The sequence below is a fragment of the Planococcus citri genome, chromosome 2, assembly GCF_950023065.1.
Source record: "Planococcus citri chromosome 2, ihPlaCitr1.1, whole genome shotgun sequence".
Lineage (NCBI taxonomy): Eukaryota > Metazoa > Arthropoda > Insecta > Hemiptera > Pseudococcidae > Planococcus > Planococcus citri.
Window position 1 is genome coordinate 42946093 of NC_088678.1, and position 27209 is coordinate 42973301.

General features: G+C 32.4%; 1 protein-coding gene and 1 long non-coding RNA gene across 4 annotated transcripts; both read left to right on the forward strand.

Moving 5' to 3' along the window:
- The first annotated feature begins 423 nt into the window (after positions 1 to 423).
- On the forward strand, positions 424 to 27118 carry LOC135835887 (proton-coupled amino acid transporter-like protein pathetic). Of its 3 annotated transcripts, XM_065350367.1 has the most exons (11): positions 424 to 718; positions 21066 to 21169; positions 21992 to 22074; positions 23821 to 23925; positions 24625 to 24775; positions 24859 to 24980; positions 25059 to 25143; positions 25641 to 25925; positions 26012 to 26190; positions 26288 to 26454; positions 26542 to 27118. In XM_065350367.1, exons 2-11 carry the CDS (start codon positions 21161 to 21163, stop codon positions 26778 to 26780), a joined length of 1425 nt encoding a protein of 474 aa, XP_065206439.1. In that variant the 5' UTR covers positions 424 to 718; positions 21066 to 21160; the 3' UTR covers positions 26781 to 27118. The 3 variants fall into 3 exon arrangements, with proteins under 3 accessions (XP_065206439.1, XP_065206441.1, XP_065206440.1); XM_065350369.1 differs by lacking the exons at positions 424 to 718; positions 21066 to 21169; positions 21992 to 22074 and adding an exon at positions 22144 to 22305; XM_065350368.1 differs by lacking the exons at positions 424 to 718; positions 21066 to 21169; positions 21992 to 22074 and adding an exon at positions 23201 to 23383.
- On the forward strand, positions 21176 to 21818 carry LOC135835899 (uncharacterized). Its single transcript, XR_010556968.1, has 2 exons — positions 21176 to 21465; positions 21561 to 21818. It is a non-coding gene; the product is annotated as an uncharacterized LOC135835899 (long non-coding RNA).
- Positions 27119 to 27209: the final 91 nt, after the last annotated feature.

The window sequence follows — 27209 nt, forward strand, 5'->3', positions numbered from 1 at the left end:
CCCTCATTTGATTTTACCTTTTTTTAGGTATCGATGGAATCCTAATGAGCTCATGGTTGGTTACAAGACAAGAAAAAATTGAACGAATGCATTATTTGAAAAATTGTATCTACACAATTACACATTGTAGCTCATATTTTTGATTCATAAGAATAGTGACCTCGTTATTTTCAGATCATTCGATATGAATTCGAAACCCGAACTGTGTCACTTTTGATGCAATATCATTCGACCTTTATCAAAATGTTCTTTCCACCTGAATGAAAACGCGAATCCATTCGTACCCGCCAAAATATTACTACGTCAGCAAAACACATTCGATATCAGCGTAAACGAGGAACTCCATCAGCTGAATGTAACGTGCAGGTGCGCACGCACCTCTGTTTGATTACATTTGGCGCCAAGACAGTTTTAGGATTAGATAAGAAGGTACAAATGAAAAATGCGAAGAGAAGGGACACGACTGGAACGTGGTGATAGTCTCAATACAATAAGTCGCGGTTTGAACTCGTCGAATTAGTATTATTTTAGTAAATATTATTTATTTAGTTCCGAATATTTTTTTAAAAATATCTGCGCGTTTTATATTTTTATTAAATTTTTACTTTGTGCCGTTTCACATTCGATGACTTACTTATCGTTAGGTAATTTATTTGAAAAATATTTTTCAAAGTGTGATAAATCGCGATCGAATATCTATTACGAAAATTAATATCAGGTAATTAATTCAAGTACTTATTCGTTATTTCATTTTTAAATGCATAATTTTAGGTAGTGTTATTAGGTATACAAAGTATATGCTTTAAAAAATGACACAGTTTTAGTGCTATTTTTATAACACACGATGTTTCAATTGTGTCTGGCATTTCACCGCCAAGAAACACGTGCTTTAAACGTTATTTAGGTAGGAATATGTACTTATATTTACACGCTTTGTATTATGATTCTTTAAAAGTGCGTAGTATTTTACACTTGAATTTTTTATACCTAATAAGAAGGTATATACTTCTACTTGAAATTTGACGATGAAAAATTATATGGAATGTGAGATTAATATCACGTAGTAGGTAAATATCATTCGGATTCTCTATACCTATTCAATTTTATTCCTACGTAAAAGCTTCGATACGCAACTAACCTTATATTCGAATTCGACCCCTATGAAAAATTACTTCAGTGGTTATCAACTCAATTATACTACAATGGAAGGTCCCACAGCGTCAAAATCTTCTCATTGTGATCACAAAATTGTAATACAGTAGATATTTTTATAAAAGAACTTTGCTTCTACGTATCGTTTAAAAGAGTTTGAAAAATGCTCGTATTTCAAACAAATATTAATACATCACTCATTACACACTCGAGTTTAAAAGAATTACTCTCTTATGTATAATTTGGATTATTGCCCGAATTTCAACTCCTAACTGGGTCATCGTTAATTCCTTCAACGGTTGAAAAATCGTACCTGCCTATTAGTATAGATACTCTTTAAATATCACACACGAAAATGTGCCTTTGTGTAAAACTCCTTCTGTAAGATTTTTTTCTCCAGGGTATAGTGTGTAAAAGTAGATGTGTTCTCATGTTGACAAAAAGAAAGACACAACAATATTATACAATACTTTGCATGGTATAAGACTAGATTGGTAGCTGGAACCGCGGGGAGTAAAGAATGTCGCATGGGTTTGGGTTTTGTAAAACATGGTCTCATTGTCAGTCTAAAGGGGGAAAATCATTAACCGGAAATCGTGGCGCCGTACCAGAGAGGGTTGCGGTTCAGAAAAAAACGAATCAGCTGATTTGTTTCGATTTTGTATACATACAACTACAATGATGATGCTGGATGCTGTTGCGACTGGCTCTAGCGAGAGTCGCAGAGAGACGCAGACACATAAAATTTCAATTCAAATCTAGCGGAATGTAGGTGACACCGAAAAGAAATTTCTGATGCAATTTGCTGTTCGTTGAGTTAAATTTAGTTTGAGGAATTCGGAAATTGGAATCGGATGTGGGGACGACGTACCATTTATGGGCATTTAATTTACACAGATGATATTAGATCATTAGGTACGATAAAACATTTTTTTTGCAAAAATGGCTTCATTTTGCACGATCAAGAGAAAAATATTACATCAGCTGGTTCAAAAAATACGATATGATATTTTCCTGGTGAAATGAGGTGTCTATCTCTCCTTTCAGTTTTTAACTTGAAAAAAAATTGACTCGTGTTTTTTCTTGAATGAAAATCTATTTCTGTGTTTCTTATTTCATAGATTTCAATTCGACTGTACAATACTGTTGACTGCTAGATTCTTTCAAAAAACGATGATGTGTTTTATCGTTTCGTTCTTGGAGATCAATGATATTTCAGCTCCAATAAATTTTACCAATGGAAAAACAACGATTAAATTACCTATATTCTTTGCTACGTGAAAATTTTTGTTCGTGAGATGATAGCTCTCTCGTCTCTCCTCATCAACCCTTGATTGCGACAAAATCAATAAACCAGTTGGGAAACTTTTTAAAGCGCAAAGAAAAATTGAAAAAATGAGCTTTATGGGGCAATATGACTAGAATCAAATTTGTTATCAATGTCGTTAGATTTTATTATGGTAAATGTGTTCATCGTATTTTCGCCTTATGAAGCTAAATGGCTCACTGAATTTTTCAATTCTGAGGCACTGAATTTAAGCTAAATTAAATTTTGATAAGAAGGAACTGATTTTGTAAGTGAGCAATCAAGGATGAATTTTTGTTACATGATTTTTTTGTTTGCATCCTTAATACATTCAAGATCTATATAATATAATATATGAGTACATTCATATCTGTTTCTACTTGTTTCGTTTTGTTGTTTTGTTTTTCAATAATTGTTGGTCCTCCGAGCCGGGTGTAAATCAGCGACCCACGACCTTTGAATAAATCTAAATAAAATGAAATGGGGGCGATAGACTTCTACAGAGTTGAGATCTTTTCCCAACTGAATATTTTTGGTTTTGGTCCTTCGGGCCGGGTATGAATTTGTCGGCTCAAGTAAAAAGGATGTTTCGTGGCGTCTACTGAATGAAGAAATTGCAAAATTTCAAGGGGAGAAATACTGATCCGAAAAATATGTGTGCAAGTGCAACAAATTCTCATGATTTAAATGAGATTACATTCTTACCTATTCACTTTGAAGTTGGAGTTGGACCCATATGTATAATAGAGAAGGAGGAAACATGGGCTTCTCGAGTCGAGGAATGGTGCAACTTCTGAATCGATGGATTCATGAAAAAAAGAGAGGTAGAACAACCGATTTCGAAGGGTAATATAATTGTTGGTCCTTCGGGCCGGTAAAGGGGAGACGAAACTGATTGAGTGATGGTTTTATTGAAAGGTTTGAGTAGCAGGTGTTCGAAGCAGAAATTACTCGTTCTGTACTTACATTTTTAGTTGAAGATTATTGTGCTAGAAATTTGGTTTCTAGATTTTTTCGAATCAATCGGTTTTTTTGTGGGGGGGGGGGTGTGATTTTGGTTCAACTTTTTTATTTATCTTTCCGAACAAAAGCTTTGATACCAAAGAATCCACTTTTTTTTTTACTTAGGTACTGATAACCATCAGCTCATAGTTTCCCTCCATCAAGCCCCATTTTATGTTTTAATCTTGAGGAAAACGACTTCACTGGTACTTGAGCACTATCGTCATCGAGTTATACATATAAAAGCATCTTATTTTAAAAATTGGTTATTCAATCGACGTTATCAATACGTAATTTGATAATTCAAATAAATGCGAATACGGTTGAATAAAACGGGGACACAATGCTGAACTCGAACGAATAGTTTCCTAGATAATGGTTTTTATTGTCGCGTTGAAGTAGTTTAAAATTTTCCTAGAAATGGTCTAAATTGAGGAAAAAGCTATACCAAGAATTGTTTCGTATGTAGGAATGGGCGACATACTCGTAATTTGAAATTTTTCAGCAATTTTACGATAACCGACACGAACTTATTGATCGTGCTCTACTTTAAAGCTTAACTTGTGGCATTACCCATTAACACTGGTGTATTTACAAATTAGCCAGCTGACAGTGTTCTGTTTTGTTGAAATGTTTCGTAATAATAATTTGTACGATACGTATACGTACGTGCGATAAACTCGACGCCTTTTTCGCCCACTTTTATAATCCTCAATGTAGTTTACGATAATTTTGAATGGGATATTATGGTAGGTACCTACATCGCGAGTCGAGAATACCACACGACTTAAGATAGTGCGGTCTTTTTCTCGTACAATGATTACGAAAATTCGACGTGCTAATGAACCGTATGTTGAATTTAATTACTCGATGAAATTTGAAATTAATTTGACGCACGTTTTTTATAAACGTTTCTGCTCTACAATGAGAATATACGAGATTCTATGTTTGTAGACGAGTATAGTGCTGTAAAAGCTTCCGAAATTTTCCACCATCAGGATGACACTCATTTCCGCAATTAATACAATCGTTGAGTTATTTGTAATGACGTCATCGAGTTTTTAAAAGGTTCGATTTTATTAATTTTTATTGAACAAAGAATGGGGTACCTGTCTTTTACACTCTCGTTTGGTCTTTCAAAATTCATTGAATTTGGTGAAAATTTAATTAAATTTGTACGGTCGGAGTAATTTTCATATTTTTACCTCCCTGTATCGTGTTTCTCGCAGAAGATGTAGATATATTGGTAAAAATTCAATGAACTGGAAAATACTACGAAATAAACCGTGACAAAGTATGAACTTCCTTGACTTCAACTTTGTAAATAGTTTTCCCGCGCTGCGGTTAATTATTTACGAAATCGATATCCGTTTGATAAAACTCAGTCACGATTTTTCGTCTATAACTGCCAATACCTATATACCTACGAGACGATGAAAGCTACCTGAAATATGCTTTACGATTCGGACGATTTTATTCCCACGTAAAGAGGTAGGACCGTGTAAAACACCCTGTAACTAAGTTATTATCTAAATTAGCTTTCGGACGATTTGACGAGCCCACGGAAATGTATGTTATCGATCCCATTGTGAACTATTTTTCTCTCTAATAGGTACTTTATGCGGTTCGTAGTAATATCATGGCGAAGACGTATAGTACGTACATATATAATACAGAAATATGAGACAAAATTGGCTTCGTGATTGAACGATGGTTTAATTTTCAAAATGATAGGTACCTACCTATATTTTCGAACGTCTGTGACGCAATTACTCAGCTTTTTTTTTCAATTCGTGTCAAACGCAGAAGTATGATATTCTCTTTTTTTGGATGACGTACATAGGAACATCTGCTCCAGCTAAGTAATTATTTAATCATCTCTGCAGAGAGTGATACAAAATTATGTATACCAAATTTATTCAAGGTTGTCCTAGATATAGGGTTGAACAGAACTTTTCGTTATTCAGACCTGTATCTCTGTATACTTTGTGATCATACGAATGAAATCAACGACAGGCATGAATATGAACTATAGGCATATGCAAATGAAAACATTCGAGGCGGTTTGTATTTCCTAGATTTTTTCGAACGAAAAATCAGAAACACTCGTACGGATAGGATTTGATGTGTTTTGTGAGGGCGTGAGATTCAGTGTCGTTTCTCATTAGCACAGGTGTTCCTTTGAATACTCGTACATTTTATTCTGTCGTAAGCCACGAAATACTTATATATAGGTATGAGATGTTGGTAACAAAAAATTGATTAAAAATTAAAATTCTTAATCGAGATACCAAAAAAATGCAGAGGTATATATACTCAGGTATCGTGAGAGAGAAACGGCTCAATTCAAAAAGTTTCTAACAAACAGTAGAGTTTGCAAAAGGTATCGAGATTTACACCTTGGAAATCTCAAAGGTATATTGACACGTTTCATTTCTATGCTAATAAAATCCACCGCAACTGCTGCAATAATTTTTTATTACCTATGTTGGCCATGTTCTCGCTATAATTTTATGGGAAAAATTGCTTATTTACAAAAAAAAATTCTGATGAAATGATTCATAGGACCTTGTGTGTTTTGGGCTTTATTCCAATTTCTCCTCTGTAAATGACCTATTCTACTGTGTATTTACAATGAATGAATATTCCCAAATTGTAGTCGGTTGGCTTTTCTATAATCCCTATTGGAGTCTTCAAATTCAATTTTCAATTCAAGGATTAATGAGAAATTTCTTAAACAGGTTTTCAATATTGATCAAAATTTGAAGGTTTGAAGCGCTGAGACGTCCCATTAAAAAATCTGAATTAATTCAAATTCAAACCAGCCATTGCCCTCCCAGATATATGACAAATGATGCTATATGCTACACTCCTCATTTTTGGGAAAACTTTAATTGAACGACAGATTAAGTGAATTGCACGACAGAAAAATCCCACGACGAAATCGTGTTTTTGAACGACAGCGATTTAACGACAGTTTTGGTCATTAAAACGACAGCATTGAACGACAGACCTCGAACGACAAGGATAAAAAATTCACGCCGCGAGAAAGTGAATGCACGACGAACATGGGAAAGCCCGACGAAAGTATTTAAATTCCCCGATTGAATTGTGTCCCTTTTTCGAATGAGGTGGCCATCTCACTACCAATTTGGACGAAGTTGTATCAATGGGCTGTTATCGATGTCCCCCATTGTAGAAGATTCCCGTTCTTCTAAAGGTCAACTCTTCTTGTCCTCACATAAAAAACTCGTTTTTATGCCTCTTGAAATGCAAATTTTCGGAAGCTTTCACCCTCGCTTCGCTCGAGCTTATTCTCTTTTCTTTTTCAAAAGTAACTCCCATCAAAAAAACATCATTCAAATATTAAAATTTAAAAAACCAAAGAATAAACTCTTTGCACCAAAAAAAAACTCGTCTTTAAGGCATCTCAAAATAAAAATTTTCAGAAGTTCTCGCCCTCCCCCCCCCCCAAAAAAAAACTTCTTTTTTAAAAGTGTGGAGTAAGCATAGAAAATTGGAAAAAATGGTCTGGAAAACCTGGAAAAGTCAGGGAAAATCATTTCCAGAAATGAGTGGACACCTTGCAATAGAAGCAAAAAATGTGCCTCTAGGGCAGAAGAGGAAGAGGGGTAGGCCAAACAAGGCAAAAAAGACACTTCTTATATAATTATTCGTACTGTTCTTATGTTACGTTGATATCTTTATAATTAATCGTTTTTGGACATTTTAATCTTGTGAATAAATTCGTCGCTTTTATCATTATGTCGTCGTTCATTACCTTAAGTCGTCGATGCATTTTATTCAATTTGTCGGGCATACGCTGGCGTTCACTTGATTTTTTTGGCGTGCACTTAAATTTTTGTTGTCGTGCAATGGTTGAAAACTGTTTCTGTCGTTAGAAAAGTGGTTTTGGGACGTTAGCATCTGTCGTGCAAAACACTTTTTTTTTGTCGTTCAAATCATTTAATCTGTCGTGCCGATAAATGGCACCCCTCATTTTTTGGCATTTTTAACGCCTTCATGGGGACCTGCACTTACAGAGATAGGCGAATACGTGAATAGAAAAATTATGCCAAATGAATGGGGTCACGAATACTACTGTTGGAACGAGATCCGGATTTTTGGAAAGAGTGTGGTTTGAAACTCCCATATACGAGTAGGTAACCAATGTTCCAGCTGTTCAAATTTATTTTTCGATTTTTGGCGAATTTTTGAAAAATAAGAATTGACCATTTTCGATGATTTATGTTTTTCAAAAAATATTTATGAATATTCATTTGATAAAAATTATGAAAAATAGGTGCCTACCTATAGTCCTGAAACTAGTAAAATCAAGTCTTCCCTCCTCCAACTAAATTTCGCCATTTCCAGTTATTCTGTACCGTCTCGTGCGATTTTCAATTTCTCTAAAAACACACTCGAAAGGTCCACCTAGAAATCAGTTCAAATGTGGATGAACTTGTTGAATAGCTCGAAAATAAGCCACAACTCAATTTTCAGCTACCCAAATTAATTTCCGCATCTTCTGAAAAAATTGAAGATTACTCGGAAGGCTCCAGAATTGTTCGAAAAATGGTGAAATTTGATTTGGAGGAGTTAACATTGATTTCAAGAGCAACTTTCCTCATTTTTACTGAATATGTATGTTTCGAGAAAAGCAAAAATCGTTAAAAATGGTCAATTTTAAATTTTTAAAAATTGACCAAAAATCGATTTGAGCAGTTGAAATTTTGATTATGGAGTTTTTAGAATTCAGATTATTCTCATTTGAAAAATATTGCGGCTCTATTCAGATTGAAGAAGTTCAGGAGGTTCCTTTGTGAGTTTACAAATATAACAACTGAATTTAATCTGGGCATTTTAAATGGATTTTTCCCTCTAGAATGGCCTGAAATTACTAGAAATTTATTCGAAAGGATGAAAATGAGTTCTGAGCCGAATTTTGTTTTCCACCTTCTAGTTAATTCAAAGTTTGCTATTTTTATAAATCCAATTTTGAGTTTTCAAAAATTCGTCAATGTGTAAAAAATAAAATTCTGCTCCTAAAATTTTGCGATGTGATGTGTTTTAGATCAACTTCTGATTATTTTTTGTCCCAGTGCGAAGATGTATTGTAGGATGAGATACTTTTCTTGTTTCATTATTTAAAGTTTGCAAATTGAAAATGGCAAAAATTTTAGCAAAACGTTTTAAATATTTTTCCAGGGATCTTAGAGAGGCAGATTCTCATTTTAATTCATAAAAATACCTAAAGAAGAAAAATTGTTCAACTTGAAGTGTGAGGAAATTCTAGCTCAATTCGACTCCCCTCGCCCCACCCCCTCCAATGATGATTTATTTCTGTCTTTGAAACGGTGATTGGTTCGAATAAATAAATTTGAAGGTAGTCCAGAAACAATTTCAAAAACAGGAGAATGTTACCAGAACCTCTCTTTCAATTTCATGTTGAAAAAATTATTTTGTCAAATGTCACTCGAGGGAAGAATTTTAAATGACTCAAATTTTCTTGAAAAAATTCTTATCTCATCTACTCTACCTTTAGACTATTACGTACGAGTAGAGTGTAGACATGCTCTCGAGGGCATGCTCACCAAGCATCATGAAAATACGAGAATGAAACCCCATGGAATAGATACGTTTCATATGGTTTGATGCAAGCAGAGGCGGTCGATTAAACGTGTGGGCATCTCTTATGCCCTTGAACAAATAAAAGCACTTTCAACTGCAATTTGAAATATCTGTATAGAAAAAATTATATGCAGTTAGAATTCGTCCTTTATTTTTTTCCACTTTAAAAGAAATTCTCAATGTCACAGTAAGAATTTTTCACACATGAGCTCGTGCGTTTAATGCCCACAAAAAGTAGGTTTATTCTACGTATAAAGTGAGAAAAAAGTGTATCATATCTCACATTCGAGCGTCGACGTGACGTAGTAACAATTTATTACCAAACACCGAATATCTTTGTAAACACTGATGAACAATTTTTTTCTGGTCAATATTTCTCACTGTTTTTCAATGAACCTTTTATACTTGATTGTTCATAAATCAAGCTTTAAATTTATTTTCCAAACGTATGAAATAGGCTCGAATTGCTGACCTCTCCCAATATAAATAATGAAACACACCCAAATACACCATCAACGCAAGTTTGGACCGAATTTGTCGATTTTTTCCATGTTGGAAATTTTTGCTAAAGAAATTGAATTGCGCGATTTTGAGAATAACTGAACCCCCTTCCGGGTCACTCAAGAGGCCAAAATTCATGTCTAGACTTATACCAGTCGGGTTTTTTAAATTTGGAAAAATGCTGCACTTATCACAAGATATGCATCAAAAAAATTCCACGAATAACCCTTGATAGTGTCTAATATTTCTGCAAAGTTTGAAATAGTTAGGTTGACAACTCTCAAAATGGGAAATTTGTATTTGAAATTGGAGTTTCATCCCTTTTGACGGAGTTGTAGGGGATCTGGCGATCTGAAAATTTTATCACCGAGGTTTTGGGTCATAATGGAACAATTTCCGCCGGTTAGTTTCAAAATCCGAGAACGAAACCAAATCGCCTATTTTACCAGCTATTTTATCACGATTAGACATAGCAACGTTTAACGTAGCGAATAAAATTTATGTGTGGGGCTGAATAAAAATAATGAAACTATACCTAGTTTACTATCACAAGTTTACACGCATTTTAACCTATAGGTATTCATATAAGTATAAGTAGATATATTTGAAAAGTACCTAGGTATACGAGTCGATAACACGCTATGTAGGTATGTATTTCTGCGACGCGACGTCTAAATATTAAAATTTTATGCTACAATTAACACGTCTTATCGAAGGTAAATAAACTACGACATAAAAATTACTTATAACACAATTAAGTAGGTATCGTGTACGTAGGTACTGTTGTTTATATCGTGAAGGTAATGATTACACTATGGACCTTAGTCATTTTTTCGTCAGGTCTTTCGGTAATTAGTGAGATTATTAATGTACGCATTCACGTATTTTTACAACGTTTAGCACGTGCTCCTGTTACGTGCATTGTAATGAAAATCACTCGTAGATTCGAGTTCAAAACAATGAAACCTTTTGAAAAATTCGTAGAAAGATGGGGTTATCAGTTTCAGTTTAGTTTATTCAAGTCAAAAATTGATTTTGCGTCTTTGGCTGGTGTTTTTACTTCTAAGAATTATTTCGCATGGTCTGAAAGACTAACAAAATTCGAACCCATTAGAAAAATTCTAGTATTTACCCATTCTGCAATTTTTTTTATCGTTATCGATGCTTTATGTTTTAACTACATATCATTCTTGGTATCTACTCAAAATCATTTCCCTTGTTGATGTAACTTTGTGAGCAAATATCAACTGCACTTTTGTAATCTGTTTCGAAAAATTGCATCCTCACAATCAGATGAAAATTTTCATGAACTTAGAGATACAAATTTCGAAAGTTAGAAACTTTCTGGTGCCTGATTAATTTATTTGAAACAAATTTGCGTCTATTTTGTTATCATCTATCTACGTGAACAAATGATTATAAATTTTTGAAAGGTCGTCTATTCATCACGTTTGCTTTAATCTTGCTAATATGACCTGATACCCTTGAATTTCCCTTCGATAGTTAATATTATGTAGATCATATCTACAAAATACCTTTACGTACACAATACACATACGTTGAATAAAAGGTGGTACCAGCGATGTATGCGAACTTTTTTTTGAGAGAGAACATGCAACCTTCATTTTTGAAGCCAAAAAAATTAAAAGTGCATTTTTGTAGGGAAAATGAAAATTTTGTGGAACAAAAGCTATCAAACTTTGCTTTTGAAAAAAGTCTCTTGTGAAAAACTTTCTTGAAAATAAATTATCCACAAGAGAAAAAACATCTCTCCAAAAATTGTTTGTGTTTTCATTTTTGAATGAAACTGTCGCGAGAAAATGTATTTTTTGAGGAAACTTCTTTTTGAAAAAAAAAAAATCAGAAGAAATTTCTCCAATAAATTTTTTTGAGAACACTTACCACCTTTTTTTGGGGAGCAGGGACTTTTTCATTTCGGGAAACTTTAGGAAAAATGTTGATTTGCAAACAACTTTATTTTCAACCTCAATTTTTGAAGAAAAGTACTTACTTAAGAAGAGGAAAGAGGCGTGAAAAATTTTCAAGAGACCCTTATATTCAGCTCCGGACCTACATCGGCTCTCAGCGGCTCTGGTTAGCCAATTCAAAGCATCCCTTAATGAGAAAAATCTACACATAATTCCATCTGAATCGTATGTAAAGAAGTTTAAATATTTTTTTCTTAATTTTAAATCATTTTTTGTTTGAATACTTTTCTGGACTGGCTGGCCCCTCCAAACCTGAACTTTGTTAGAAAACAAAATAATAATCCTCAATATGTAGAAAAGAAATACTAATGGGGTTGTAGACATGAAAGTATGAACTGCACTGATAAACTTGCATTTCCTATATTTTGAATTTACCCAACAATAATTTTGATAAAATTTTTCAAAAAACTGAAGTGGGAAAAAAGATGTCACTGCCAAAAATGTACTCAAATTTTATAACCATTTTTTTTTGATAATGATGACGATGACGATGACGTAAACTTTCGAAGTAGGTACTTGCAGCAATTATCGTAATTATATGTACTTGCACATATTGAATAATGCGCAGTTTTCTCTGCATAATAGGTACACAAATGTCGATACTCGTACTTATTTATTTTAAAAATTGATTACCGATCTTTATGCTGCAAAATAAGCACCAGTAGACTATAGATAGGTATACAGGATTCGCAAAAATATCGAGTACCCCCAAAAAAGTTTTCCACTAAATGTTTCGGTTGGTCACAGTGAAGGATAATAATGATAGCACATGATTGGTGGTTGGACTGAGATGATAACATTCCACCAATCATATGCATCTACGAGTATTTCACGTTACCAAGTACCAACCTATATTTATAACTGAAAACTTTCTTTAGGGTACTCGATATTTCTACGCTCCGTTTACCTCTAAGTAGGTAGTAGGTACCTATACCTTGTACGGTACAACATATGTGTAACTTTACTGATTGAGATTAGGAATTTTATTAGTTAATCGTTGAAATGAAACCACAAATAGAATTCCTCAAAAGCAATTCAGCTACGTATTTCAATAAAATTAAAGATGATAATAATTCTGCACATTGAAAAAACAAATTGCATACTAGCGTGATAACTATGTGCTTAGAATTAGGTAAATAAACATATTTGTATGTGGTAGATGAAAATGTAATTTTTTTTGCCGAACTGTTAAGGGCTTAATCACCTTAACGCGTAATAAAGTGTATAAAATAGCTATGAAATTTCAATGTTACTTCAATGCATTTACCTTTCATATCGCACGTTCACGTGGTAAACACACCTGTTAAATGAAATAATTACGTATTTCACCCATATGCTCGATTATCCATATCTATATGAATAATTTTTACGGTTTCCTGTAGTGTTTTTACTTAATGTGGGTAGTTAGGTGCATAAATGGTCAGTTCTTGATTCGTGGCCGTTTTTCAAGTGGTTGATTTGTCTATTTTCCAGTTTTATGAACTTACGAAATATGTGTAAGTTTTTCTTTAAAATTTTTTGGTAGGTACCTATTCATAATTTGACTGCATTTGATTTAAAAAAATATGAATTTAAATAAGTTACGATGCTCATTAATTGCAATGTACTTAGGTACCTACCTTTACCTTCTTATACTTCCTTGAGTACTCACTTGCTGTGCATATCTGCACAATCAGAATTTACCCATCCACTTTATCACTTCTCTTTTTTTTATTTTAAATTTTCATGTGTTCATGCAGTGCTCTGCTTATCAACGTAAACTTTACCGTTATGAAATCTTTTTTTATTCACGGTTCAAATAAATCGTGTGTTTTTTCTTCTTCTTTAAATTACACGTTTTAGCGAATTATTTATTTAGGTATAGTAAAGAGATATACCGATTGCTTTTTCCCGCTGCGAATTTTATCTTATCTATACAGTAGCATTGCTGATGGTAATTAATCTTTGACATAGTAATTCCCAAGTTTTTTGAACCAATTTTGATAAATCGTATGATGTGCGGCCTATCGTCGATTGATTTTTTGAAAATAAATGACGGAATTTTTGTTTAATTTTAGATTTTCAATTTGTAAAAAAATACACTTTTCAATCCGTCACCTCTGATTTTCCTTTCACGACCTAGATCAATTCGGAATGACCAGCTTTATAACCAATTTAAATTTTCACCTGCCAAAGTTTGATTACTACGTCTTATGGAGTTTTGGAGCGATTTGAAGTTGCTGGAGAAAAGTTAACTTTTACTGGAGGCTGCAGATGAGCTCGAAAATGATGGAAATCGATTATAGAGGTCGACTCTATAATACAAACTGGTTTTCAGACTTTTAACTAAATATACCTAGTTGCTAATTTACTATACCGTTGTAGAAAATTAATTCGGGTTATTTCTGCGATTTTCATAAATTCGTTGAAAATCGAAAAATCAACTTCGGCAGCTCAAAATTTGGTTCCAAAGTGTACCTACAGGTAACATACTCCTTCAATGGGGTCAATTTCAGCTCGATTAGAATCAACAGGTTGTGAAGGTTGCCGTGTTAATAAATTTCATCCATGTAATGGAAATTTCTTTGAGAAAGTACGATGAGGACTAGCTAAAAAGTTTTGAGATGCGTGAAGTTGTTTTCAAATTCTTACATTTTCAAGTACTAAGCTTACAAAATGGTTTGTTGGATTCGTCTTAATTTAAAATTGGAGCCTTTGCTCTGATAGAGGATTATTGACAGATAATCAAAAATTTTAATCTCCTATTTTTGAAAAAGCTCATTCCAGCTAATTTTCGTCAGGTCTCAAAAAAAATTTTAATTAACTCGTTTGACTCGCTACAAAGTAAATAGCCTTCCCCCCTTCTCTTTAATTTGATCCTAGCAAAATCGTTGCAGAAGCCCATTTAGAGGGAAAATCGCCAGAAAACGATCTTTTTTAAGAAATTAAAATTCGTTCAGAGTTTTTTAAATTCGAGTGAGTACCTAAGTAAATTTAAAAATGAAAACATGTATAAATGTACTTGTAAATTTTCAATCTTCTCACAACCAAAATTCTAGTAGTGGAGCCAGAAATTTCTTTGAATACGTACAGGAGGGCCAACATTAATGATTGAGTTGCCGAAAACTGGAGGATGGAGGGGTTGAAAAGCCAATATAAGTAGAAGTACCTAGGTACCTATCAGGAATATTCAGAGTCATAGTCAATCATTTCTCTTTCTTACATTCCCTGGGAAGAGTTAAGAAATGCATTTATTATTTTCTTCAGAGAAAAAATGTATAGTACAATATGTATGATATGTAGTTCGAAAATTATAGCTGGGCTGATATCTTTTCAAGAGCGATGTGCCATGACCCACCCAAATCTGACCTTGGATTCTGGTCTTTAAAGATTGACTCAAGTTGGAATGTTTTCGAATTTTTTGTAGCTTTTTAGATGACTTTTACGTATATTTGGAGATACATACTCATATTTGACAAAAATGAATGAATATTTCTCGTACAAGATTTTTTTTTCGAAAGTCACATTTTGTTGCTCTATAAAAATCTACATTTAAATATTTTTTCAATCTTTGTTTTTTTTCAAGATGACATTTAAGTTTTTTTTAAGTACGTATTTATGTTTGGTGTTTTGTAAATCATAGGTGCATGAAAACATTCTACACTAAACTTGGTCGACATACTCGTAATTGTTTGTGGAATTCACTTGTGGTGGGTTTTAAAATATCAATTTTAACTTTGTGAGCTAAAAGAAAAATCACCTCTGTAGGAAATTTGCCAATTCGAGTTCATATTGTCGACTCATTGCAAATTATTTTTCTGCTCGTAAAATGAATTTTTTCTAATACCTACAAACTTTTCAACAATACCTAGTTACAACTCGTGGTTTTTTATTAATTTTTTTTTATTTATATATAATGGGAGCATAGGGCTTTTTTATGGTGCCTTTAACAAATTTTGACTTTCCCTCTTAATTTTCTGAAAACTTTTAGCTTGATTCAGTATAAAATTTTTTCCCAATGATGTCATTTAGATATAGAAACGTTTACTGGTTGAAAAATGTGTCAAATGTACCTATCTCGTATGTTTACCCCAAATCAGAAAAAATTGAATGATAAAAACTAATGAAAACACGAAGTGTGCAAATTCTAGTAGATTAATCTATTCGCAGCAGCAGGAAACACAGTCATCTACATGTGTTTTTTGATATGATGAAATATTGGTCTGGAAAACGTCAGCTTATAAACTACCTAACTATTTAAAACATTTTTTTTTTAATTTCCATTTCCGGCGAACTGTGTTGTGATATGATTAAAAAATAAAATTCTCGATACTTTTTTGCGTGTAAGTTCCAACTTGGGCTTACGTATATAAAATATGGGATACATTCTTCGAATAACAGGCCCACGTTACTTGATAACGTAATAATACGTATGAATCCCTGCTCCATGCCTACCGCACCTAGCAAAGCACTCGAGAATAAAATTTCGCAGATAATCGACAATTTAACTGAATCTCGTATCGGATACAATTATTTCATAAGTCGTTTTCCTACGTTAAGTCGAATTAATCCATCGTAGTAATGAATCCATCACTCGACGCAGATAATCTTTGATGAATAATTCAACGTTTCGTCTGATACAAAAAAAGAAACGCTGGCATTGCCCGAGAAAATTTCCAGTGATTCGTAAACCTATCGATCCATCGTATTGTTGTCTTTCTTCATTGTACGTCGCATTGAGCAGTCATTGAAATACACGTGCGAATATTTCCGGCCAGTTTGTTTATTTATACCATTTGGTAGGTCGGTTAAAAAAAACTTCGGTTAGGTCGAGCGATTGACGCGTAGTTTTTTTTACAACTTTCGTAAAATTTGTAAAAGTTCATGAATGAGAAATGTATTACGTAATTTTACGTATCATTTGATACCAAAGATAGAGTTATGAACTTATGATGTACTACGAGTAGCTATGTGTGCGGCTTTGGGAACTTGTATGTTGAGTTTTTTCCCTTCCCTGTGCCCTTTCTTCATCATCGTAGACGCAGACATATAGGTATTTGACTTGCTATACATATAAACATTTTAAACGAAATTGCAACGTGCAATTAATTATTTTTACGTGAGGCACATACTTCGTTAGGTAGTCTAAATTCAGCCAACGAACTACATATGTCTGCAGAATGAACTTACTACGCATTTGTTTCATCAAATATACGTGGCTGAAATTTCCCAAATGAAATAGAAATACAATATGTATAAGACAAGCAACAAAGTAGTATGTGTTAACAATATTATCAACTAAAAATTTAAAAAAAAGTAAATAAACTGGGATCGGAAATGATGTAAATTTTAACCTTCACACGTTATTGCCTAGAACATATATAGCAAAAAATCAACTTTTCATACGTGAGGCTACTTTCATCGTAGTTGAAATGCCATTCGCCAATCACCTACTTATTCTAGTTTGTATCTAAATATGTATCAGCACATTTTGATTGCTTCGGGTCGAATACATTTCGCTTTGATCAATTATTACATAACGATTACCGATCTATCAAAGGAATTTCCTATCGACATTTCTAATACGACCTACGTTCTACATACTCGTATCTACCTACCTATGCTCTTATCCAAATGGGAAAAAATGATATTTATTCAATTGCTGAGTACTTATAGACCTATTCAGAAGAGTCTCGTGATCCTACACGACGAAAGACAACTAAACCTATGAAATCCTTTAATAAATCCGAACTACTTATATGTTATTGAACTTGGAAACCCGCTACTACCAGACTAGGAATGTTGCTATCAGAAGTGGAAGTGAACTGCACGTGCTTTTCAAGTACATACGTATTTATGTGCTAAACGATCGCGTAAAAGATTTGCGTGGTTTTCATCCAATATCTTCTATGTATACCTACCTAGGAGATAATGAAGCAGAAATTTTTTATCAGTTGAGGTTTCTTTCTTTAGTACAGATGGGGATACGTATAGTACTTACCTCTACATATATGTACAGATCAATATATTGGAAGCGATATTTGCATATTTTACACACATACTATAAGTTTTAACCGGTTCTTTTTGTGGTATTGTGGCGATTGTGCGAGTGTTAACCATTATAATAGATAGAAATATTTAACCCTATCTTAACTACGTATGTTGTTAGGTTGGCGTAGGTGGCTAACATTGTGTTTTTGAACCGGTTTTTCGTGCTTGAGGCGTTAAAATTATGCGTATTGGAGTACCAACGTGAAAACTTTGTGGAATAGATCGTGAATTTTGAATTGATGAAAATGTGAATGAGCATCCAAAAATACACCATCAAACCAAATTTCAGATATCGAATTTCATTTTTGGATTTTTGAAAAATCCAATGATTTATTTTGAATCGATTGATGGTGGTATTGAGACCTCCATTTAAGTGCTTAAAAATAAGATTTCAATCAAACGTCAATGTTCTATCTCAAATCTCAATTTAAACAAAAAAAATTTGAATTTTTAAAAATTTCTTTAAAAATGAATTACTCACACTTACGTTTACAGCGCCTGAAATCTGGCTTGATGGTGTATTTTGTGGTCCCTTAAGTTTTTTTTTTGTGTTGTTCGTAAAAACATCTACTGACTACAACATGGTACCTTTTCTCAGAAGAGGGCGGGAGAGTATAAAAAAGAAGCTCGTCTAGAGCGAAAAATATAGCCCTGGAGGGAACGGTGAGAAATAATCATCGTCGATCAGAACGCAAATTTGACTGTGGAGAATTGGGTATCCTATATGATATTTCAAAAATCTCAAAGCCAGTCCAACAAAAAAAATGATCGAATTTTTTTAAAATTTTGATTACATAATTCTAGTATAATTTTTAAAGACGACCACGAAAAATCTGCAGTAAAATGTGCTTCCAGATAATTATCCGAAAAATTGTGACAATCCTCCCCTCCTCTCTCCTTCTCATTTCAATTGATTGAATATACCTATTTAAAATTATTTTTGTTATTAATTCCACCATATTCAGTGATATTGAAGTGTTCTTCCATGAAAAAAAAAAAAACGAATTGAAAAATGTTATGTTTGCTCATAGAAAAAAATGTCAAGTCTATTTTTGAAGTCGTAAGAATGAGTGAAGAAAAATTGACCACGGCCCCTTTTCCATGAAGCCCCTTCATTGCGCAAAGTCAAGCTGGAAACTCCAAGTGAAGAAGTACCTAAAATAGCAGATAACATGTTACCAACCTAGCTTTATGTCTATGTTAAAATTTCAACAAGAAATACCAAGTTTGCACAATTTCTCAGACACTCTTTATTTTCACAATTAAATATGCTATGCGGTTGAATTGTGAGTAGCCTGGTTCCTTCAGAAGGGTAAGATGCAACCGAAATCACGTTATGTTATGATGGTTGCATATTGGTCAGACTGAGAAGGCATAAAATACAACGACTTGAAACTTTCTCAAATCGTGTTACCTTGAAAATGAGAAAAAAAATCAAACTGTAAGTAGTAGTAGTTAAGAAAAAAAGGGGGTCCTGCACAGAGAGAAATTTCTCAGAAAACATGAAAAAGCTTTGTTAGGTACTGACCATTTCCTAGAATTAAAATTATGCTGCATAAAAACTTTTCAACCCTCACATAATTGATTCCAGTTTCTACTTCTTTTGAATGATACATACAGAGTGGCGCATAAGTCAGTATTCCGAAGTTTTTCGTAAATAAATCAAAAACTAAGCATCCTAGAAAAAAACTAATGACATTATATCGATTGGAAATTTAATTCTCTACAAGTTTCTTCGACTTCATTTTTCCGTAGAGTGCTTATTTCCGCCTCCAGACCGATTTTTATGAAACAGTTTGTGAATTTTTGAAATACTTTTGAAAAATTTGCAAACTGCGTTTCATAAAAATCAGTCTAGAGGCGGTAAAAAGCACTCTACGGAAAAATGAAGTCGAGGAAACTTGTAGAGAATTAAATTTCCAATCGACATAATGTCATTAGTTTTTTTCTAGGATGCTTAGTTTTCGATTTATTTACGAAAAACTAAACGTGAAAATCGGAATACTGACTTATGAGCCACTCTGTATAGTTGTATGTATTATTTTTTTAGAAATTTTTATCACTCGAGTAAATGAGTAAAAAAAACTCAAAAGGTGTTATGTTATGCTCCTCCCCCTCCCATTCCCTCAATTTAGCCGGTACAAGTAGGAACCAGCAATATCGGAACTTTTTACAATAACAAGTTTGAGGTCTCTCGAGAATCTCAAACTTGTCATTGTAAAAATCGGTGTACCTATTTGTACCAGCTGAATTTTGTATGATGCAGAAGCTTCAAAGTAAATACGCATTTTTTATTTAATTACGTTGAAGATAAGAACAAGTATAGTATGTTGATACGAGACCCCCCTTATAATTTTCAATTTCACTATGATGGTTTGATTAAGATCACGTTACAGTTCGTGAAAACTTAATCATTGCGTGAAATCTCTATCAGAAAAAATGATTTTTGATTGATGACGTACCTGTATTTCACGTGCTGGAATATCAAGCGATAACCTACGCCACCGAGAAGATGCTGTGCAATATTTCAACAGAAATAAAGTTCAATATTTGAAATACCTACACATACAATACAAAATGTTAGAATGGTGAATTAAAAGTCCACATTTAAAAAAAATAGCCATATCGAACCCAATTTTTTTTTAATTTTGTGAAAATTCAAGTAGGAGGAATATTTTTTTGAAATCCATTTTAAACCTCTGTTTGAGGGACGAACTCGAGTTTTCTTATGGCTAGCTTCTATTACCGCCAACTTTTTCTATTTTTGAATACCTACCTAATCAATAATGCTCACTATGATTAATGGTTCAGTGTAAATATTTACCTATCCGTCTTATTCATTCAACCATCAAGGTTATCACAGCACCTATGTATACAATATACATTATACTGTATACCTATACGTTATTTACCTAGCAATGAAAACGAAACCAATTACAAGGTACTTAGTTTCGATTAGATATTACCTACGCCGCAGGGAAGAAAAGGAGAAGTGAAAATCAAAACATAAGCTTCTTTTACACATTTATGTGAAATCTTATATGTAGGTGCAGATCTTTCATGGTTCCAAGCACTTCAAAAATATTCTAAACTCTATCGAATATCAGAAATTATTCGATGTCTCTATTTTCAAGAATATTTTGGCCTCTTTGAGGATTCACGTTCGTTGTGCAATCATACTGAATCAAGAAAATTGGGAAAAGAAAAATATTGATTCTTTGAAATGTGAAAATTAAAATTACACCTTCCTAAATAGGTAGATATAAGTATCACCTACCTAATCATTGCCAAAAAATATCTTCAATTTTAATTTTTTTTTCTTTAAAACATTTTTTTGAATGCATATGTATAGATAGACATTAGAAATTTTATAATTATTAAACTAGGTATTCCACACGTTCAGTAGGTATTAATGTGAAGTAGACTTAATCCATACTTATTCATTTATTTTGCAGAATTCAACCACGTCTATTTATCCGAGGAATACAAGTGCTGATATCAGTATAATTTATGCAGTATTCAGAAAAGTCAATTATAAATCAAAAACAAAATGGTCAAAGTAAGTTTGAGTCATACACTACTGTAACTTGTAAGGAGTTCATTTAAGTATATCATTTTTTTTCTCAATTTCCTTAAATATTTATTCGAATAAAATTCTGAACAAAATGTTCATACTGGGAAGGAAATGTTCGATTTGAAGCAGGACTAACCCTGACCCAAATATGTACATTACTACAGCAAGTTTTGAAAAATTACTATTATATAGTGTGGCTCGTTTGTGTGTTTTTACTTGTACCTAGATAAGTATTTATTTTTCTCGGTGACTCGAATTTTTTTATACAAGATTTGATTAGAGTAAGTAATAAATGTAATGAATATGTCATTGTTGTCGAAGTAATATATCAAGAAAATCATGATTTATTATAACGATGATGTTTTCTCATCTTAAGGTCTGCCTACACGCGTACTAATACTTTTTTCTGCTGAAGGATTTATTTTATTCGTTAAAGTAGGTAAGAATTCTTGTAAAATTGAAAACACTACGTAGGTATCTTTATAGTTTTAAAATGAATGTTAATAAATCTCGTGGTTTGTCTGCTTCAATGTACATTTATGTAGATATATTTTTCAATGTTTTGTTGTGTTGACTTTTTTTTTTAATGACAGGAAGATTGAAAAAGCTGAACTTATTACCAGTACTCTATAGGTACCTAAATTTATTCTCTATATTTTCTTGTTTAATAGACAATTATAGACTGATCAAAAAAAAAAAAATGAAAATAGGTATTTTGATTTTAGACCAACTCTCCTCTTCCTCACCATAATTACTCGCTTCACCAATAAATCGTATGTTATATTTTATGCAATTTTCTATTTCTAGGAAAACAATGGAGGTCAGCCAAGCGAAATGGACACATTCTTGTCACCGGACAAACAAGTGACTGTAGACCTTTTAGATGACTCGTAAGTCTCGAGTATTTCATCACGTTGTTCAATAAATAGATCGATTTTTTATCTTATACAATATTAAAACTGATCGAGGAAAAGCTGTGCATGGTGTTAAAGGATTGCAAATGTTACTCATTTCGTAGTTATGATCTAGCTGGATAGTCGCGATGCTTGTGTGAAAGTGCTTTTTAAATGTTGATTAGTGTAAATGGAGTAATTTGATAAGATGGAAGTAAAAACTGATTGGTATGTGATTGAAATTATAAATTCAATTTTTTTTTTTAAATAAACACATAAAAAAATAACTGAGAATTTTGCTAGGTATCATTTTTTCGAAAAAAAATTTTTCATTATGGAATTTTCAAAGCTTATATTATTCATTCTCTTATTTTTAAATTGAGTAATTATCAAGGGGATTTTACATAGGTAGGTGGTGAGTACTTGAAATAGTTTTCTTTTTTTGAAATACTTTCTCGTAAGTTTTGATTGCCATTACACACTTGATTTCGTCCATTTGCGTCATTTAAAATTAAAGGAGATCAATGAAGAATATTGTTTTAAAAAATTATGTTTTATTCGTAAGAGTTGAAAATCGATAAAGATCATTCGTTCAAAGTGTCTACTTATCCATTCAATTTTAATCCAAGTTCTCAAGAATATTGACATTCTAAATCTATCTGTTTGTTGTTTCAGTGGATTTTCATAGGTACCTATACCTAATAATTATTCTCTTGTTATTAATCAATGATTTTCAAGTGTTTTCATTTTGATGTATATGTATTTTTAAACTTAAACTGATAACATTCGAGAATGGAAAAATAAAGAGATTATTGTTCAGCACAGCTACCTAGATAGTTAAGGCTTGAATTTTTTTCAAAAATGTTACGTTGATTTTTATCGTTTCATTTTTTTTTTTTTTTTTAATAGGTAGAGCAAAATTATGAAAGTTAACACGTGATTGAGGGTTCATTTCACTTTCCTTTAGAGTAAATTCTTACTGATAATGATAGATCATAAACATGATGCTATCTTTTGCTACCGCTTTGTCATGCGATAGATGCATGGATTAGATAATAATCTCAGTTTCGGATAACTTTTGAATGATCTTTAGCGATAATAATCTTCACTCGATAACTTGAAATTTATGGTCTATTTTCTAGTAGGCACTTGCGGTATGTTCTTTTACTAACGTAGATTGAGATAGGTACTTTAGTACATAACTCGAAACTGAATGTAATGAGTTGATTTTATGACTGATCAAGTGATCAATCATGCTTTTTGTTACTAGTACTATTGGATTTGTGACTTGTGGTAAAAAAGAAAGGTAATTATTTTCAATTTTTTTCAAATTTTGAGACAATTACGTATCTAAAAAGAATGTTTAGATGGGCTTTGGGAAGTGTGTTTGTGTAAATTATAGGTATCCCTCTACATTGGTTTGAAATTTGCAATTTGTTTCGTGAGTTGAATTAATTTAACCAATTGTTTGCACAATTTCATAAAATTAGCTTCAATTGTCGTCCCTGTTTTGAAATTATTGTTGCATGTTTGTTTTAATATAGGTAAAGATGAATTGTATTAGGCCATTTTTGTGATGAACAATTATAATTAGATACCTGCTTAGGTATACTCGAATTGCATAATTTGCAAAAAAAAAATAATCGTTTTTATTATATTTTTTTAATTTATACTTTCAGCCTCACAGAACTGAACAAATATTTGTTTACGCTAACAAATTATTATTGTTATTTTTTATTTCAGTACCAAGATTACCATTCGTCCTGCACAAAAGAAGGAATTATTAAATGGCAACGATTACGTTAATTATGATCCGTTCAAAACGAGAAATCTACAAAATGCTACAACGTTAGTTTCATCATTTTATTTGTTTTGTAAATTAATTAATTTTAATTTTTCGTTCATGTTGGGAACATGTGAATTTCTTTGAGCATACCTATGGGAATTCGCGTGGTATTTATTATGAGGGAGACTATACGACAGCGAACGGAAATTGAAATGTGTTTTGAACAAATCCTTGAACAGGATTTTTTTGACTTGTTAATTACCTATGTTGAAAAATGCTGCGGATGCTAATGGAAGTATTAATGTAGGCCGTAGGGCATAAACTGCGATTACATTTTATTGTAAAATACCTAAAAACAAACTTATCACATAATGCCAGAAATATTATCAAATTTAACACAATATTCGTTATCAATTATAAAAAACATAAGGTCATACTTACTTCATTTAACGTTGATTTTTTTTTTCGTGATACAACGGTGTTATGTTTGCACTAATTGAACTTAATTGATAATCAAAACCGTTCAAAAGTTTGTAATTTAATAAATAATAATTTTTTCTTCAGTAGGTACCTACTTAATATTTTATTGTAACAAAAATTTGTACCTTTATGCTGAGTATAAGCTCAAATATTTTTCTGGATTTTCCATGCAGCAATCTGCAATCAGTAGGTTAGGTGTATTATTCAAAATTGAGACAGGTTACTATTTAATTATTTTTATTTTAATCACTCAGAATAAAATTGTCTTTTTTCTTTTGCAGCGATTCCGAAACTCTTACTCATCTGCTGAAAGCTTGTCTAGGTAGTGGTATATTAGCTATGCCAAGTGCATTTAAAAATGGAGGAGTAGTATTCGGTCTTTTTGGAACTGTGATTATAGGAATTATTTGCGCTCATTGTGCTTACATATTAGTGAGTGAAATAAGTCATTAATCGAGTACCTAACCTTACTTATTAATTTACAATTTACTGATAAAAAGTTTTAACATTTTTAGGTGAAATGTGCACACAAACTTTATTATAGGACTAGGGTTTCATCTCTAACATTTTCCGAAGTAGGTGAAGTTGCTTTCGCCAATGGTCCTAGATTCTCACAAAAATTTGCTAAACCCGCTAAGTAAGTTTAATTTGCTGGTTTGTTTAATTCGTATTCTATTTCAAGATTATTGTTTAATGGTAAATCGTCAAATTTCAGGTTATGCATTGTGATAGGTATTTTTTTAACGTATTTCGGCACATGTTGTGCTTATAATGTGATAATTGCTGGAAATTTACAACAGGTACGTGTATTTCACTGTCATATTTTATTATATCAAGCGAACGATATCCACTTTAAACACGCATAAGTTGGATGAAACATTCATGAAAATTGCACGCGAGAAATTAAATTGAAAGAAATTTCGTTTATTTTAGTCAAATAATAGAAACGTGTACCAACAACAATGCAGAAATTTTTTAATTATGACAAAAACATAAAGCAGATAATATTTTGATAAGATAATAAAATTGAATAACACTTTAGTTGGAGGGGGTAGCCTAATCTTTTTAATCACAAATTGACATTTTCAAAAATTTATTATATACACGTGCGTAAGATTTGTAGGTACCTATACTTCTTATGCTAGTGTAGGTACTAGGTAATTTGCTTTTTCTGTTTTACATAATGACTATTGACTTGAGAAGTTGATATTGTACACTACCTGCTTAAACCTACTTATCTACCTACATGTTTCGCTGAAGTATGATTTTACCCTCTATCTGTGCATTTCTTCTGCAGGTTATTCAATTTCACGGTGTGGGCAAGACGGTTGATAAACGTTTATTTATTGCTGGATTGCTGATACCTTTAATTTTGCTGAGTTATGTTCCTAATTTGAAAGCATTAGCTATTTGTTCTCAAATTGCCAATGTTCTGATGGGTTGTACCATTGGTATTACGTTGTATTATATCTTCTCTGGTGATCCATTACACAATCCAACACAATTACCACCAATTGCTGAAACACACGAATTACCAGAATTTTTCAGTCTGGTTATTTTCGCCATGGAATGCATTGGAGTAGTAAGTAACACGCTATATAATGACACGATACGTTGAAGGATGAACTACTTAGAAATAAATAAATCCTTTTATTTTTTCCTCAATAGATTATGCCTCTAGAAAATAATATGGCTACTCCCAGACATTTTCTCGGCAAATGCGGAGTGATGAATAAAGGCATGTCGTTTGTAACGATTGTCTACATGTTGTTAGGTTTTGTTGGATATTTAAAGTACGGAAATTCAGTTTGCTCAGTAATCACTTTGAATTTGCCGGAACATGAAATGTAAGTATAAATTTGATTTCTTCTAGAATTATCAGTGATAACATTCAATTAACTACCTGTACCTACAGTTAATTAAATTTGATTTTTCAACTTCTAGCGCCGCCCAGTGTGCCAAAGTTTTTATTGCCTTTGCAGTATTTTTCACGTATGGATTACAATTCTACGTATGCCTAGATCTAATTTGGAATGGTATTAAAGACAAAATTTCCAAAAATGGAATGTTTTATAATTATTTAATCAGAACTATCCTGGTGATTTTATCAGGTAGGGTGCTACTTTAAAGAATTTCTTCAATATCACTCGTAATATGTATGATGGAGTTCATTAGATAATAATTATTTTTTTTTGCAGTTGCCGTAGCTGTTGCTGTTCCTAAAATTTCGCCATTTTTGACAATAGTTGGTGCTCTGTTTTTCTCTGCTTTAGGACTGATTTTTCCCGTTATCATTGAAACAGTTGTATTTTGGGAAGAAGGATTTGGATTCTTAAAATGGAAATTACTCAAAAATGTATTTATCATAGTTTTTGGCGTTTTAGCCATGATTTTTGGTACTAATTCGGGAATTCAAGATATATTACGTCATAATTGAAAGTATTTCTGCTCAATGCAGTTATTGTTGGATAATGTTTTAATTCAAATTCAACAGTAATAATTTTTTTAATGTTTTTTTTATACATAATTATATTATACTTGAGGCTGTTAATATTTACTGTTATTTGGTGAAGATTTTTGAAATGATTTTAATTTTTTTCCTTTCAAAATCACGACTTGCTGAAGTAAATTAGTCTCTGTATTAATGTCTTATTTTAATAAGTGTACAAATAAATCATGAAAGTATCATTATTATGTTATTTTGAAATAAGTTTTGTAGTATTTACGTAATGAGAAAAAAAAAACGAGTAATAAATATGTTTTTTTGTTTTGTAATTCTTATTTACATTTACATGCCGTATGCCATAGGTACATGTAACAAGTATTTTTTTTTTTGAAAAGTCGAAGTGATGAAAGTGATCTCCGA